This window comes from Arvicanthis niloticus, chromosome 21 (genome assembly GCF_011762505.2).
Source record: "Arvicanthis niloticus isolate mArvNil1 chromosome 21, mArvNil1.pat.X, whole genome shotgun sequence".
NCBI lineage: Eukaryota > Metazoa > Chordata > Mammalia > Rodentia > Muridae > Arvicanthis > Arvicanthis niloticus.
Window position 1 is genome coordinate 41,926,316 of NC_047678.1, and position 15,954 is coordinate 41,942,269.

General features: G+C 44.5%; 1 protein-coding gene and 1 long non-coding RNA gene across 5 annotated transcripts in view; both read right to left on the reverse strand.

The window, feature by feature from the left end:
* Positions 1–15,954, reverse strand: part of Sec22c (SEC22 homolog C, vesicle trafficking protein) — a 34,818-nt gene that overhangs the window by 15,294 nt on the left and 3,570 nt on the right. For all 4 annotated transcript variants that reach the window (XM_076917768.1, XM_034483979.2, XM_034483976.2 and 1 more), the window contains exons 2-3: positions 11,418–11,626; positions 9,404–9,567 (exon numbers count right to left, since the gene is read on the reverse strand). In XM_076917768.1, the coding sequence (XP_076773883.1) occupies positions 9,404–9,567; positions 11,418–11,599 (346 nt within the window). In that variant the 5' untranslated portion in view covers positions 11,600–11,626. The remainder of the gene's footprint in view (positions 1–9,403; positions 9,568–11,417; positions 11,627–15,954) is intronic.
* Positions 317–9,397, reverse strand: LOC143435405 (uncharacterized). Its single transcript, XR_013105660.1, has 2 exons — positions 3,221–9,397; positions 317–468 (listed from the first exon to the last, which is right to left on the reverse strand). It is a non-coding gene; the product is annotated as an uncharacterized LOC143435405 (long non-coding RNA).

The window sequence follows — 15,954 nt, forward strand, 5'->3', positions numbered from 1 at the left end:
AGACATTAGGGAGACATCAGACGAGAGAGAGAGATTCATACACATCAGACATTAGGTAAAATCTGGCCTTACCCTCGCTCTTGCTGAACCCCTGACCTGAAGACCGGAGCGGTAGCTTGGGCCGGGATACAGTGGCCGCCCAAACGTGGGTCGGCCCGGCCCTCAACATTTTGCCTGGGCTGCAACATTTATTTTGGCCGCTCCAACTTGGGGCTAGTGCGGTCCCCAACAATGTATAAGCCAAATAACCCTCTTCTTCATGGCCTTTGGTCATCGTGTTTACCACAGGGACAGAAAACAAACCAGGACAGAAGTGTTGGCTTTGATTCTTTTAGTTATATTATTATTAATCCACTTCAACAAATCATAACACGATTTTGTTTGTTTGTTTTAAATTAAAGGCTGATATAGTCCAGGCTGGCCTCAAACTTGCTGTGTAGCCAGTGATGGCCTTGAACTCCTGATGTGCTGAAAGATAGAAAAATCATAAGTTGATCCCCTGAACCCTACTCTTAAAAGCAAAGACATAAAAACCTGTAAGTCAAACACTGTGTTGCCTCAGTCCCAGGAAATTAGCTGACCATTTGAACAGATGGCCCTAACTAAACAAACCTTAAGATTCATGGTGTCAGGATGCTATGGGCCCGAGATTAGCCTGGCCGCGCTTTGAACTAACAGCCCTGAGACAGTTGGTGCCAGGATGCTAAAAGTTTGAGATAAGCCTGACCCCCTTGAACTGGAGCTCATGATATATAGTGTGAAACTACTTCGAAATAGCCAATTATAAAGTGACACACCATGCATCTTAGGAATTTGAGATCAAATGTATCGATGACCTAGTGACCTGTTCCCCCTCCTTCCCCCTTCCCTAACTCCACTCTCAGCCTTCCCCCTTCCCTAACTCCACCCCCACCTGGTTTGTAGATTCACCCTTAAAAGCTGTAAACTTCTTTTGTTCGGGGCTTCGGAATCCCTCAGGCCCCTGCGCGGGCTGGAAGGGAGGACAGCCCTGGCTAGCCAGTAAACCTCTTGCGTTTGCATCAAGATGTGTTTCTCGTGAGTGATTTGGGGTGCGTCTGCAGTTCTCCACGGATCGTGAGTTCTTTTTCTAGTGGGCCTTACATTTTGGTTCCCTGACCGGGAAACAGCAGCCACCCCCGCACTCCCAGAAACAACCTTGGAGGTAAGGGGATCCCCAGTGTGAGTGAGTGAGTGCATGAGCCAGCCGGCGAGTCCATTGTCTGTTTGAGGTGTGTTTAAAATAATCTGTATTCGGTCCGAAATAATCTGAACTCGGTTTGGAGTATTCTGTAAAGCACCGGCAAGTCAGTTGTCGGGTCTGATTCTGTATCTGTACCTGTATTCTGTATTCGGGAAAGCGCTTTTTGGTTTTGCAGCTGCTTCACTGGTCGTAATGACTGGGAAGCTGTAGTCGGCAGACGTGCTTGGATGGCTACAAGCTGCCAACCCTGGAGACGTCCGGGGGGGTTAAGGAGGGCCAGAGGTGTCTGGTGAAAGCCTCCTATCTGAGGAAAGAGGATTGAGGTCTCCTTCTGAGAGGGGAGCCTCGCAACCCCCTTCCATCTGAGTCGGTTGTGTGGTTGGGGAGTACTAGGTGTAGCCAGTGTGTTTCAGGTTGTTTGGTTTCTGCTTGCTGTTTTTGTGTTTTGTCCGGCACGTGATGAGGAGACTCTTGACTGCTGGAAAAAGTTAGAGAGACTTGAGGGGCTGCAGGGCTTTACTCCGCAATATTTGGTGAAAGGAACAGAAAGTGAGTGACAGAGAGAGAGAGAGAGAGAGAGACAGAGAGAGAGAGAGAGAGAGAGAGAGAGAGAGAGAGAGAGCTAAAACAGTGTGCTCTCAGGCGTGTTAACAAAAGAAAAGGCTATTTCAGAGCCCTTCTGGGAGCAGGAGCAAATTAGGAGGTTTCTCTCTGGCTCCTACTGAAGAGAATTCTTAGTTATGCTTTCTCTATCTACTGTGTGTCCTTGGCGCGCCAAATTTGTCCACGTGTCTGTCTTTGTTTCGTCGGAATGAATAAATGTTCTATGTTTCATGTTTTAAAACAAAAAGGTTAAAACTTTTGGCTTGATTTAACTTAAAACTCTCTTAAAGGATAATCTTAATTTACACAATAGAAGCTGATAAATAAATTACCTTGCTCTGGGGCTGGAAATAAGGCTCACCAGAAGGAACCCTGGCAGGTATGATTATTTGCATAAGCTGCTCTTGGAGGGGGCCAACAAGTTTTTTACTTCTATGGTAAAGAAATTGATGGCTGTTTTCCTAGGAAAAATTTTTTGTGACCGTGTTTATTAGCTTATTAGGCTCAACAAATGACAAGGTGCTTTCTTTTGAAATTACAGCTAGAAAAAGTAAGAAAGATTTGTTTGGATGAAATATATAAAATGTACATCTACTTCACTTTTGTTTCTGACTGGTTTTAAAGTATTAAATGTTCTATGTGTCTTGGTTATATGTTATTAACCTATAAGTTAGTTATTAGATATGATTAAAAATTACAACTTTTGGTAACAAAAAGCTAGATTAAAATTGGTAACTCAGGGTTAGAGTCATTCAGAGATCAGATATATAAAGATAAGATTTAAAAACAATGTCTCTTTAGTGAGATATTAAAAGCTGCACTATCATACATTCAGATATAAAAACTGGCAGCCGAACTATGTAAGATAAAAGTAATGTACTTGCTGTTAATTAAAAAAAATAGATTGTTTACATTGTTAAAAATTGGCTTTGTTTCCCAAAGTTATGGTTATACTCTAATATTGCAAAAGAAACTTAAAAATATAAACTGCCAGTATTCCATTGAATTTTTGACTCACCCATGTTTATGGTTGAGAAGAGGATCGAACAGGTGGAGATGATTGCAAAAGTAATAAGAAATAAAAACAGCTGTGGGACAGTACAGGCCTGCTGCCAACTTTATTTGATACAGTGACAGAGGCAAATTTAGCCTCACCAAGATTGAAAAGGAGATATTATTAGAAAGTTTTGCCTCAAGAAATGGTTAATAGCCCTCTGAAAGGAGTTTCAATGCAAGCCTTTATTCTCATAAAACGAGCTTTAAAATTTTGGGGAGTGCTTGTTGCTCCAGAAAACATTCAAAAGCAATATCTTTTCAATACTTGAGACACCAGTTATATTCCTAAACGAATTGTGGCACAGAAAATTCAAAAAAAAGAAAAGATAGTTTACTTACTTTAAATGATTTCAGAAGCTTCTAGGAGATGCTAATTAGATAACAGCTCACCTTAAGCTCACCAGAGGAGGACTTAAGCCTCTGTTTGATGTTCTCAAGGGAGATGCAAATCTTAATTCCCCTTGACAATTAACTGATGAAGGAGAAATAGCTTTGCAGAAAGTAGAGGAAGCTGTTAGTTATCAATAGATACATTATACAGACTGGTCAATTGTTGGCTGTTTCACAACAGTTCTTTGGGAAAAGGGACCATTAATATAGATTCATATTTCTTTATCTCTAAAGAAAGTTTTAACACCCTGTTTTAAAGCTGTTGCTGTGTTAATACAGACTTGTAGGTCAGGGTTACAAAAGTATTTTGAGAAGAACTTAATGAACTATTCCTTATTCCAAAGAGCAATTAAATTGGTTATTAAAGAATACTGATATTTGGCCTATCATATGACCAACTTTCTAGACAAATTTTGTAATCATTATCCAAAAGACAAGTTGTTACAATTTTTCTATACATGCTTTTGTATTTCTTATAAATTTATACATGCAGCCTATAGTGTGTGTACTCTATTTACAAACAGCTCATCTAATGGGAAGACAGTACATGTAATTGGATCCTCTTCAATTTCCCGATGCTTCAGCACAAATAATTAAGTTACGTGCTGTAGCCACTGTTTGAAATGCTGAGGAATGAAGCTTTCAATTCCTATACTCGTAGCCAGTAATATAGCTCATGGTTTATAATTGCTTGAAATTGTTCCTTATTTAGATATTGCTAATTCTCAAATTTTACAAATACAGTTTAATTTAAGAATTTTATAAGACATTTGAAAGCTCATGTTGGATTGCCTGGATCCCGGGAAAATGTCACAACAGATTTATATACTAGGCAGATTATAGACATTCTTCCTTCTTCATGTTAGCTCTTCTTGAGACAGTGGAGGGGGAAGAGCCTTGGCAGGGGTTAGGACCTTGTTTTAGGAGATATTTAAAGTTGCTAAATAAAAAAGTTTACTTGTCTAAGTTACTATACCACTGTGGCTGGCCTGCTTTCTCTGATCCTCTGAAGCCAGAAAGTGCAGTTTCTTCAATTTAACACATCCTGAAAACAGCCAAGGATTAAATAAACAGCCTTTGTTCTATCTCATCAGGAACTGCTGGGTTCTAACTATGCCTGCTAGTCTCAGGTTGCAGAAAGAAAAGACATTTAGAAGTTGTTGTAGAGTTTATTACTAAGTGTGAAAAGTTTCCTAGGAAAGCTGTTTAGGGAGAGAAGTGGAAAGATCCTAAGTGGAGAAAAGGAAAACATATACCGTAAGTGGAGATAGGTGAAAGATTCTATCCTATCTCTCCATTGTATCTGCCTGTCATCTCTTTGTCCTCAGTGCTTGTATATCTTTCAGAATACATAATCACACGTTACAGGGTTCATCACAGGCTCACACCTTGGGTCAAATTATGGGATGAGGTGGAAGTTTGCAACAGAGAATGTTTATATGCATGTCCATTGGGAGTGATTGTCTGGCTGGACATCTATTGCCTAATAACAGTCCAGTTACAGAGAGCTTAATCATCATTGATATAATTTTAGAAATTCTTATAGGATCATCATTAGAACTAAGAAGCCATCTATTTGTCTATATAGCATCACCACAAGATATTATATCTTCATGGATCTGCAGAGATCTGCTCCTAAGGTGCTGTTGCTTGGTTATTGTTACACATGTTTAATTATAATGGCTTGAGACAGTAATTTGATATTTCTAGAGAGTATATAAGTCAAATTGTAAAAACTTGTTCTCAGTGACCTCAATTTTTTTCATAATGGTGTTAATACTTGAGAACCTATGACTAATCAATTATGACAAATGGATGTTACTCATTTCTGATTTTAGAAAATTAACATGTACATGTGACTTGACACCTTTTCAGGCTTTCTAGTTACAACTGCTTTAACAGGAAAAACAACTAAAAATGTAATTAGTTATTGCCTACATTATCTTTCTATGCTTGGTTTTCCATATCAGATTAAGATAGATGGAAACTGGCTATTATAGTCAGACATTTGAGATGGTTTGTTGACAATGTAATATTAACCATATTACTGGAATTCCTTATAATCCTCAAATACAAGGTATTGTGAAACAGATACTATGGAACTTTAAAATAATATCTTCATAACTATCTGAGAGTGGGAGGAGCGGCTACTAGTGCTTTTGCCCTGGTTCTTACAAGGAACACTGAAACATCAACTTTTGAAAAACCAAAAGAGGAGTAGTTATACACCCAGAAGGGGTTCCCTAGGGATATTCTTTATCATGCCTTGTGTGTTCTCAATTTTCCAAATCTGGTTGCACATGGCAAATCTGCTGCTGAATGCCTTTGGCACCCCAAGACCAATAAAAACTATGCAACAGTTATGTGGAAGGACCTTCTTACCTTTAAATGGAATGACTCAGACCCAGTTCTCATATGGGACTGAGGATTGATATGTCTGTTTGATACCAAAGAAGCACAACTATAGATGGCTGCCAGAAAAATTAGTGAAACAAATAGATACTTCCACAAAGCCAGACCTAACTATAGATAAGATAAATAACAATTGACATCCAGGGAAGAGAGATCTCCCTGAGAATTCCCTTCTTTTTCCTTTCCAGATAAAAAAGGCCACCCGTGATATCTGCTGTTGGAAGTTCTAATTCTGATGCCAGCTTCAGGACTTCTACCACTCAGAACTTCGAGGGGCCATTGACAAGGACATCGAGCAGCTAGAGATTGACATCACTAATCTGAAAAAAATGCTTTGCTTTGCTGTCTGAAGTGGTTCCCCCCCCACACACACACACACACAGAGGGCTGGATCTGGCCTTCCTTCAGCAAGGGACTATGTTCTGTCCTCAAGGAGGATTGCTGTTTTTATACTGATCATACTGGGGTAGTTAGAGATAATATAGCTAAGATCAGAGAGAGATCAAAATGACAAAAGAAATAGTGAGAATGAGTGGAAGGGTGGCTTAAAAAACTGGTTCTCTGCCTCTCCTTGGCTTACCAGCCTTCTCCCTTCCATCCTGGGCTCTGTAGTCATCTCCTTCTCCTTTTGACTTTCAGCCCTTGGGCCTGTAACAGACTCACTGGCTTTGTAAAACAACAAATTGACTCCCTGGCATCTAAATCTCTACAAGCATATTATTATAGACTTGATCTGGCTGATAGAGACTTGGCTGAGACTTGCGTTGACCTATCTCCTTTAAGAACTAACTGCATAGAACTCAGATCTATGCACGCTGGTTCACATGACATGAACACAGCGTGGGTACCTGCAAGGGGTGTGTGACGAAGTACTGCAGGGGGAGGACCCAAATTGTCCACATCTGAGTCCCCCGTGAAGCAAACCTGATTGCATAGAGGTTGGTGTTAATTTCTTGTGTCTCAAAGCTGCTGACTAGGACCCTCGATATCCTATGAAGCCCATGAGACATTTAACCCTCTCCTCCCCAAAAGACACCATTTCTAATGATAATGGGAGGATCAGGTCAATCTTCCCCCCTCTGGTTAATGCCCGCTCATGTATCAATGAGATTTACAAATGTCTGCTTTCTCAGACCAGTCTCCTTAAATTGTTTAAAAAAAGAGATGCTGGGAGCCAAGACTTCCTTCTTCTGAGAACAAATGTCAGCCTGAGTTAAAAGGACCTTATCAGCTTCCCTGCCTGAGAAAAAATTAGCAACTTGAGCCTAACAAATGTTTTATTGCCCTCTTGCTCCAGAAAGTGGTTTGGGCTAAGAAAATGATGATTGCTAAAGATTTAAAAGCTGACATAGCCAATCCCCACTGGTATCCTCCCAGATGGGGCCCCTCCTTGTTCTCCTCCTATTACCCCCTCTAGGACCCTGCTTCCTAGATCAATCTGTAGCTTTTGTCAGAGGAAGGGTGAACACAGTACAAATATTGATACTCAGACAACAATATCAGTCTATACGTCACCGGGGCTTGCAGATGAATCTAGTGATACTACGAATTAAGATTCTAAGATTAGAAACTTACATAAAAGAAAAAAAATTGGGGAATGAAAGATAGAAAAATCATAAGTTGATCCCCTGAACCCTACTCTTAAAAGCAAAGACATAAAAACCTGTAAGTCAAACACTGTGTTGCCTCAGTCCCAGGAAATTAGCTGACCATTTGAACAGATGGCCCTAACTAAACAAACCTTAAGATTCATGGTGTCAGGATGCTATGGGCCCGAGATTAGCCTGGCCGCGCTTTGAACTAACAGCCCTGAGACAGTTGGTGCCAGGATGCTAAAAGTTTGAGATAAGCCTGACCCCCTTGAACTGGAGCTCATGATATATAGTGTGAAACTACTTCGAAATAGCCAATTATAAAGTGACACACCATGCATCTTAGGAATTTGAGATCAAATGTATCGATGACCTAGTGACCTGTTCCCCCTCCTTCCCCCTTCCCTAACTCCACTCTCAGCCTTCCCCCTTCCCTAACTCCACCCCCACCTGGTTTGTAGATTCACCCTTAAAAGCTGTAAACTTCTTTTGTTCGGGGCTTCGGAATCCCTCAGGCCCCTGCGCGGGCTGGAAGGGAGGACAGCCCTGGCTAGCCAGTAAACCTCTTGCGTTTGCATCAAGATGTGTTTCTCGTGAGTGATTTGGGGTGCGTCTGCAGTTCTCCACGGATCGTGAGTTCTTTTTCTAGTGGGCCTTACAGTGCCAACTGCTAGGATTCCAGTGCACTCCCATGCCTGGCCTGACAAGCTCTGAAGTGGGAGCTCAATCATGCATTTCTAATGTCACTGTTCTCTGACCCTAAGGAGCTATGGTCGTGCTAGGGAAGGCCTCCTGTCAGATCCAGCTCTGCCCATACAGAGGAGAGAAGGGCAAAACACAACAGCTTCATTCTTCCCCAAATCAACCGGGGGGCCACAGTAGCCACTGCTGTGGCCTGCCTGCAGACAGCCAGCACCATCCAGACAGGAAGAGGAGGGACCCAGGGCAGCAGCTTCACAAAAGCCTCCCAGAACACCCCAGGTCTGCCACAGTGAGGGCCCACACCTGGGCATTCCTGCTCCTGAATTTGACAGCCCCAAGCTGGAGGCCACTGAGGGATGGTGAAGGCTCTGGCAGTCATAGCCAGATGGCCTAAGTGCTGGCCTCACACCTGACTGACTGTGCCAAACACTTCCAGATCTCTGTTCTAGTCCATCCCAACTATCAAACGTCTGCTGCCCACTTCTCTTGCTCCCTAGAGCACTGTCCCCAGCTCTCCCAATGCTGTGGTCCTGTAATACAGTTCCTCGTGTTATGGTGACCCACCCACCCCGAACCATAAAATTATTTTTGTTGCTACTTCATAAGTGTAATCTTGCTACTGTTGCGAATTGTAATGCAAATATCTGATATATTTGATGGTCTTAGGCAACCCCCTTAAAAGGATTGTTCAAACCCCCATCCCCTCCCTTCACAAAGGGCTGCCACCCCACAGGTTGAAAAACACTGCCCTAGAGCTCAAAACGCACCAGTCTTGGACAAAACTGGGCATGCCCATGACTGTTGGACTGTGTTCTGTAGACTGGGGATCACAAAGAACCTTCTGGCTGAGCCTGGAGCAAAACTGTCTTCTTCCAAAGCAGTCTTTGTCAATCTGCTTGAGGGAAGGACATTTTCCTCATTTCCAAACTGTTACAGCCCTGATGCTTTGACAAAATGGAGGGAAAACAAACAAACAAACACACCCCTGAGGAGACTGTAATCACCACAGAAGTTGGAAGCTTCTCTATCTTCCAGGCTTGTTCCACTCCCTCAGAGGCTCAGCCCCAGAATTTTCTCCAAGTGTAAGATAGTAAAAGGTTCAGGCTCCTGGGCCATCCTGTCTTGGGTATCACAATTCTGATTCATATAGCACATCTCTGGTCTATACAGGCTGTGGTTTGCTGAGCCCAGCTTCAGGGGCCTGTGGTGAATAGCCTACACAGGCCTCACCCTTCCACCACCTCCCCACAGGTTCTGAAGACACAGAAAGCCACTGTGGTAAGCTTCATGGCCACTCTCATAAAACCAGTGGCATGTGCTTGCACCTCCCTCAGTTTTCCTGGATGGTTAAGGCCAAACCTAAACTTCAATTTCTATGCACATAACACCATATGAGAGAAGAAAAACATGAAAGACTGATACAAACCAAACTCAAGAAAGGCGTAGGGCCGGGAGGCCAGGCCGATGCAGGTGGTGTCGTAGGAAGCCATGAAGTCCCACCACAGAGCCTCCAGGAAGCAGAAAGCCATGGCTGCTGGGCACTGGAGCGAGCAGATGGCCAAGCAGGCCACGTCCCCTGATGATGAAAAACTGCAAGAGAAGGAGATGTCTGAACTGCCAGGAAACAGGTTGAGGAAGCCCCCTCGTCTTCCTCGTTGTTGTCTATCTTTTTATTTTCTCTCTATTGTAGCCCAGGCTGGCATCAAACTACATAGCCCAGACTGGCCCTTTAACGGATGCCTCTCCTGCCTCAGCCTCCTAGAATTATAGGCATAGACTTGGTGCGTACATATACACATGGGCAAAGCACTCATACACATAAAATAAAAAAAATAAACCCAACTTAATTGTTTTTCAAGGAAAGACTAAGGCTGCCAAGGTGGCTGAGTAAGTAGTGGAGCTTGCAGCAAAGGCCGATGACCCGAGTTATATCTCCAGAATCCACATTACAGATGTGCTCGCATGTGCCTGTGGTCCAAGTGCTCCAGGAGCAAGATGGGAGATAGAGACAGAATTGCTTAGCAGGCTGAAGGCGAGCTAGCCCATAATATGCAGCCCAGTAGAAACAAGAGATGCCTGACCTCACAAGGTGAGAGGACAGTACCAGGTCCCAAAAGTGGAAATCAGACTTCCCCATGCATGCCATGCATTTGAATGACCATGTTTATGTGTAGCTGTGTGCTCACACATTTATATGTGCACATGTGTGCATGTGCACCACGTTTACGTGAACACGTGTACACGTGCATGTGCACCACACATTTATGTGTACATGCATACACATGAGCGTGCACCACACATTTGTGTGTACACGTGTACACATGCGTGTGCACCACACATTTTCTAGTGTGCACAAGAAGAGGAGAAGAAGAGGAAGAAGAGGAGAAAGAGGAGGAGGCAGCAGCAACTCAGAGAAGAAGTCTGCTCTGTGGGTGACAGCTCAGGTCTCCAGCCACCACCCTGCCTGCCTGTCTGCCAGCACCCTTCAGCCAGCATGGTTGACACCTTCCATTTCTTTTATGATTCTGAGACCAAGTAGCGCTAAAATGCCTAAAAAGACCCCAGCTTCTCTCGCCACTTTTAAGAATTATAAAAAGAAAACAAGAGAGACTTGGTGCACAAAGACATCTGTAAAATCTCACGTGTAAAGTCTGTAGCAAGCCGCTCTGCTAGTTAAGCCTGCCTTGTCCCCAACGGCTTCTTGCCTCAAGTCTCGACATTAAGAAAGGACCAAACACGTGGGCAGCGCACCTGGAGACCAACTGGCTGCCTCCAAATCCTGGCTCTGAGCCTGACTAAGTCGCTTGACCTCAATTCCTCTCAGTAAAACACGTGACCCTGCCCGACCTGCCTGACCCTGCCAAGTGCCCCACAGGCTGCTGTAAGCACAGGAAAGTCGTTAGGACACGAAGCACCCACAGCGGCTAGCAGCAGTGTCATCAGTCGGCACCCACCCTATGGTGGGGCTTCCCCTGTCGTACTAACACAAGAATCTACATCTCACTTTAAGTCTCTGAAATGAGAGATCCACCCTCACCCGTTTTCATTCCCCTGTTCCTTGCAGGAGAACTGCAAGTTCAAGGCCATCCTCAGCTACAGTCTAAGCACATGGCTGAGTGAAATCCTGTGTCTGGGCTCTTTCACTCTCTCCTTTTCCCTTACTGGCATTTTAATGTAGCTTCCTATCTTCTTCCTTCTACTGTACCTAAGTGGAAAATAAAATGGCTAAAAGGTGCCCACTTGGCAGGGCCAAACGCGTGCTCTCTGACAGCAGCGGAATGACCAGTGCCGCATCGGAGCGCTGAAGATGGACACCACTCCTTCCCTAGTCTGTTCCAAGTGTACACAGCCTCTGACTGCTGAGACCAAACCTTCCTTTACCCAAGCTGCCTTTAGCAGTGCCACCTTGACATTCAGGTCCTGGAGAAGTGTTTACTTACTAGATACGGAAGTCACAACTTTCTGCACAGCCTCGGCCTGGATGCTGAGCCAGCCTCTGGGCTAAGGTCTTGAGCTGCCTCCTGCATTCCAGAAAGCCCTGGGCGTGGTAAAAGTCAGTGGAGGCTGAGAGGGGCAGTCCATCCCTCACCCGTACGATGCTGGCGAAAAGGATGATGGACATGGTCCGAGAGAGAAATCATGAGGACGCCTGAGGAAAGGAAGGGTCCTTTGTCAGTGAGGCCGGGAGATGCAAACTGTTTCTCCTGTGTCACTTCCAGTGCTTTCCCTCCCTCATTTGTAACCTTTACTGAAGACTTCCCTTCCCAGAACTAAGCAAACTGGGACGAGGGACAAAGGGATGGATAAAAAGGTGGAGCCAGTGGGGCGCGGCAGTGGCAGCAGTGGCAGCAGGTTATAGAGTTGAGGGCCCTAAAAGGACAGGAAGTGCCTGACCCAGCATCAGCGCATGTGTCAGGTTACCCAGGGAAGAAGGTGCTAAGCAGTTCAGTTGCCACACAAGAAAATGAAGGGGGATGCCTGCGTCTGGGCACTACAGTGGTGGTGGCAGGGAGAGGCAGAAGGCAGCTGCAGAGCTGACAGAACGTGTCCTTCAGAATTTCTGTTCTCTGATACAAAGCCAGTCAGTCTTCGAGATGATGACTGAGCCCTTACAGATGGCTGAAGGGAGACAGTTAGCAAATCACATCAGGGTAAGATATCAAACATTTGGTCACGCTTTGTGAACACATTAAGAAACAAAAGGAAACAGATCTGGGCCGTGTACCTGTCAGGACGGAAGGAAACACATGTTAGCACGGCTACAGAGCTGGCAGGGGTTGGGCTACCCGCAGACTCCACTGCACATCTGGACAGGACAGGGCCTACACATCTGTGTATGAGTCAGCCCAGCAAGGGCTGGCCTCCGAGGATTAGTTCGGTGGTCAAAACAGCTCTGGCTGGTCTTTCCATACTATACGTCTGTCTGTGTGATCCTGCCTCTTGGGCCCTCCGTTTAGTGAGATTCACAAATTCATGAATACACTAGTAGCACAGGCTCAGGAAGACAGCCTTACTCCAACACCACTCCTGGCTTCTAGTCTCCCATGCCCTTCTCAGGGGCAGGTAAACACACACACATACACACATACACCTACACACACACACTTACACACATACACCTACATACATACACCCACACACACAGCTATGCACACACACACCTACACCCACACACACATACACCTACACACACACAAAACACACCTACATGCATACCTACACACAACTACATACACACCTACTCACACACACCATCGCACATATCTACTCACATATACCTATGCATACCACCTACGCACACACACACCTATGCACATATTACACCTACGCACACACACCTACACCCACACCCACCTATGCACATATTACACCTATGCACACACACACACACACACACACACACACACACACGGCAAGGGAGATCTCAATCCCTTCATCTCAAACCCTTTCAGGTTTGCCAGACTGGACTGACTCCTGCCCTCTGTCAGACAGCCACTTCTCATGCTCTGGGTCTAGCACTTCCACTAACTAGAGTCAGCTGTTGCGAACAAAAGCCAGCCTTCAAATTCCCTGCAGTACCTGCAGGGCCAGGTCAGCCACCAGAGGGCACTGTAGGCCTCATAGCATTGCGTGGTCAGTGGCCACCAGAGGGCACTGATGGCCAATGTTAAGACTGACTCCAGGGAAGAGGAGAAGCCGCACTGAGCACGGAGGTCAACCAAACTGGTTTTTAAAAACATTTTTGAAATGTTTTAAAACTGAGACAGAGGAAGAACACAAGATCAGTTTGAGAACAGAACAACCCCGGGGTTCGAAACACACACTCCTAACAAGGCCTCACATGGTCAGTATGGCCTCACTTGGCACAAGGAAAGAAAAATAAAAGTCAATGACTCGAAGCTACAGCAGAAGGGTTAAGACAGGCCCACACATGCCCGACGTACAACACCCACCATATACAGTTGCCCACTAAGACTGCAAGAAGGAAATGGGTTTTCAGGTGACCGTAATCCTAGGAACCAGTCTGGCCGCTATCAGAAGGACCCAGAAGACTTCACCCACAAAGCTTTTACTGACCAAACCTGCTTTTCCTCAATACGGTAATTAAAAGTTCTAACTGCTTCCAGCTCTATCCCGCTGTATGAGAGCTGCCAAGACGGAAACCTTTAAATCCTTCAAGCTATCTCTGATGACTGAATAAAGGTGGCATTATGGATATGTCACCTGTGTCTGAGGGACTGAGACAGTGGCTGCCTCTCAGCAAGGGCTGAGGGACTTACACCCAGCTGAGGAAGAATTTTTAAAATAGAGACAAAACTGTTACAACTATTTTCCTTTACTAACATGCATGTGTTAGAATGTCCACCTATGCACAAAGCCCCCAGTGCCAACAGCCAGCACAGCGAGCAAACAACCACAGTTTCAAAGGATTGAAGAAGAGTTTATAAGAAAGGGAAGCTGATCTTTGTGAGAAGTGATGTTTGTAAGCTTGAGGCCAGGAGCTGCCATACTGCAAACTACGCTCTAATGAGAGGGCGGTCTACAGTCCTGTTGTCCCTGTTCTTCAGAGGCTGAGTGGGGAGGGTCCTGAATTCAAAGCCAGCTGGGGCTACAGAGTGAGACCCTAACTCTAAAACTCAGAATAGAAAAGGGGAGAACAGGAGAGATGTAGCCACTCTGTTCTGAAGTGCAGAGTAGGCTTTTCTAGGCCCTACTAAGTGCAGATAAAACCCTGGAAATGAGCTATGGAACAATCACAAAGAGATTCTAAAAGGAAGCAGGAAGGTAAATGGTAAGATCACAGGACCCTTCTGTGACACACATCTCAGACCTAGTGTTGGAAGAACTGGCACCTCAAAGCAGCCAACAGAGAGATGGCACATCTCCCACCACCCAATAAAACCTGCTAACTTTACTCAGAGTCAGGGGTGATGCATCCTTGAAAACCAGAAAAGCTTCACATTAAAACCAGGCTGGAGGCTGGAGAGATGGTTCTGCAGTTAAGAACACTGGTCCCGGGCTGGTGAGATGGCTCAGTGGTTAAGAGCACTGACTGCTCTTCCGGAGGTCATGAGTTCAAATCCCAGCAACCACATGGTGGCTCACAACCATCTGTAATGAGATCTGATGCCCTCTTATGGGGTGTCTGAAGACAGCAACAGTGTACTTACATATAATAAATAAATAGTTTAAAAAAAACAAACAAACAAAAAAAAAACAAACAAAACAAACAAACAAAAAAACCACTGGTCCCTCTTCCAGAAGACCCAGGTTCAATTCCCAGCACCCACACGGTGGCTCACAACCATCTGTAACTCCTGTCCCATGTAGTCTAAGCCCTCTTCTGGATTTTCCAGGTTCTGCTCTCATGTGCACATACTGACAAAGAGACACACACACATATACACATAAGTAAAAATAAAAAAATCTAAAATAAGCACGAAGAGGGCCACATGGTGATGGTACACTAAGGAGGCAGAGGCAGGAGGATCTTGATGAGTTAGAGGCCAGCCTGGTCTACAAAGTGAGTTCTAGAACAACTAGGGCAACACAGAGAAACCCTGTCGTTAAAAAAAAAAAACCAAAAACATACACACACACACACACTCTGACATATCACACAGAATAAAGGTGGTGCTTGTTATCCACCTGTTCACCTGGCACACACACAACTAATATATGTGTGTGTGTGTGTGTGTGTGTGTGTGTGTATGTGTGTGTATGTATATATATAAATACATGTAATATATATAAATACATGTAATATATATTAAATCAGAACATTCTGATGACTGAGAAAAGCTGGTATCTAAATGTCACATACGTTTTGGGGTTTTGTTTGTTTGGTTGGTTGGCTGGTTTGTTTTATTTTTGTTGTTATTGTTTGTTTGTTTAAGATAGGATTTTTATGTGCAATCCTGTCTGACCTGGAATTCACTCTGTAGACCAGGCTGGCCTTAACTTGCAGAGATCCTCCTGCCTCAAACTCACAAGTGCTGGGATTAAGGGTGTGTGCCACTACTGCCTAGCATATATACAAATCGTAATCCACTTCCTACACTTCCTAAATTCTCTTTACCAGGTTTGCAAATATCCTGCTCTGTATACATTACAGAGCCTGCTTTGTATACATTACAGACTGCCTGCTCTGTCACACATACATCACAGACTGTCCTGCTCTGTCATACATCAAAGACTGTCCTGCCCTGTCATACACCACAGACTGTCCTGCCCTGTCATACATCACAGACTGTCCCACTCTGTCATACATCACAGACTGTCCTGTCATGCATACATCACAGACTGTCCTGCTCTGTCATGCATACATCACAGACTGTCCTGCTCTGTCATACATACATCACAGACTGTCCTGCCCTGTCATACATACATCACAGACTGTCCCGCTCTGTCATACATACATCACAGACTGTCCCACTCTGTTATACATCACAGACTGTCCTGCTCTGTCATACATAC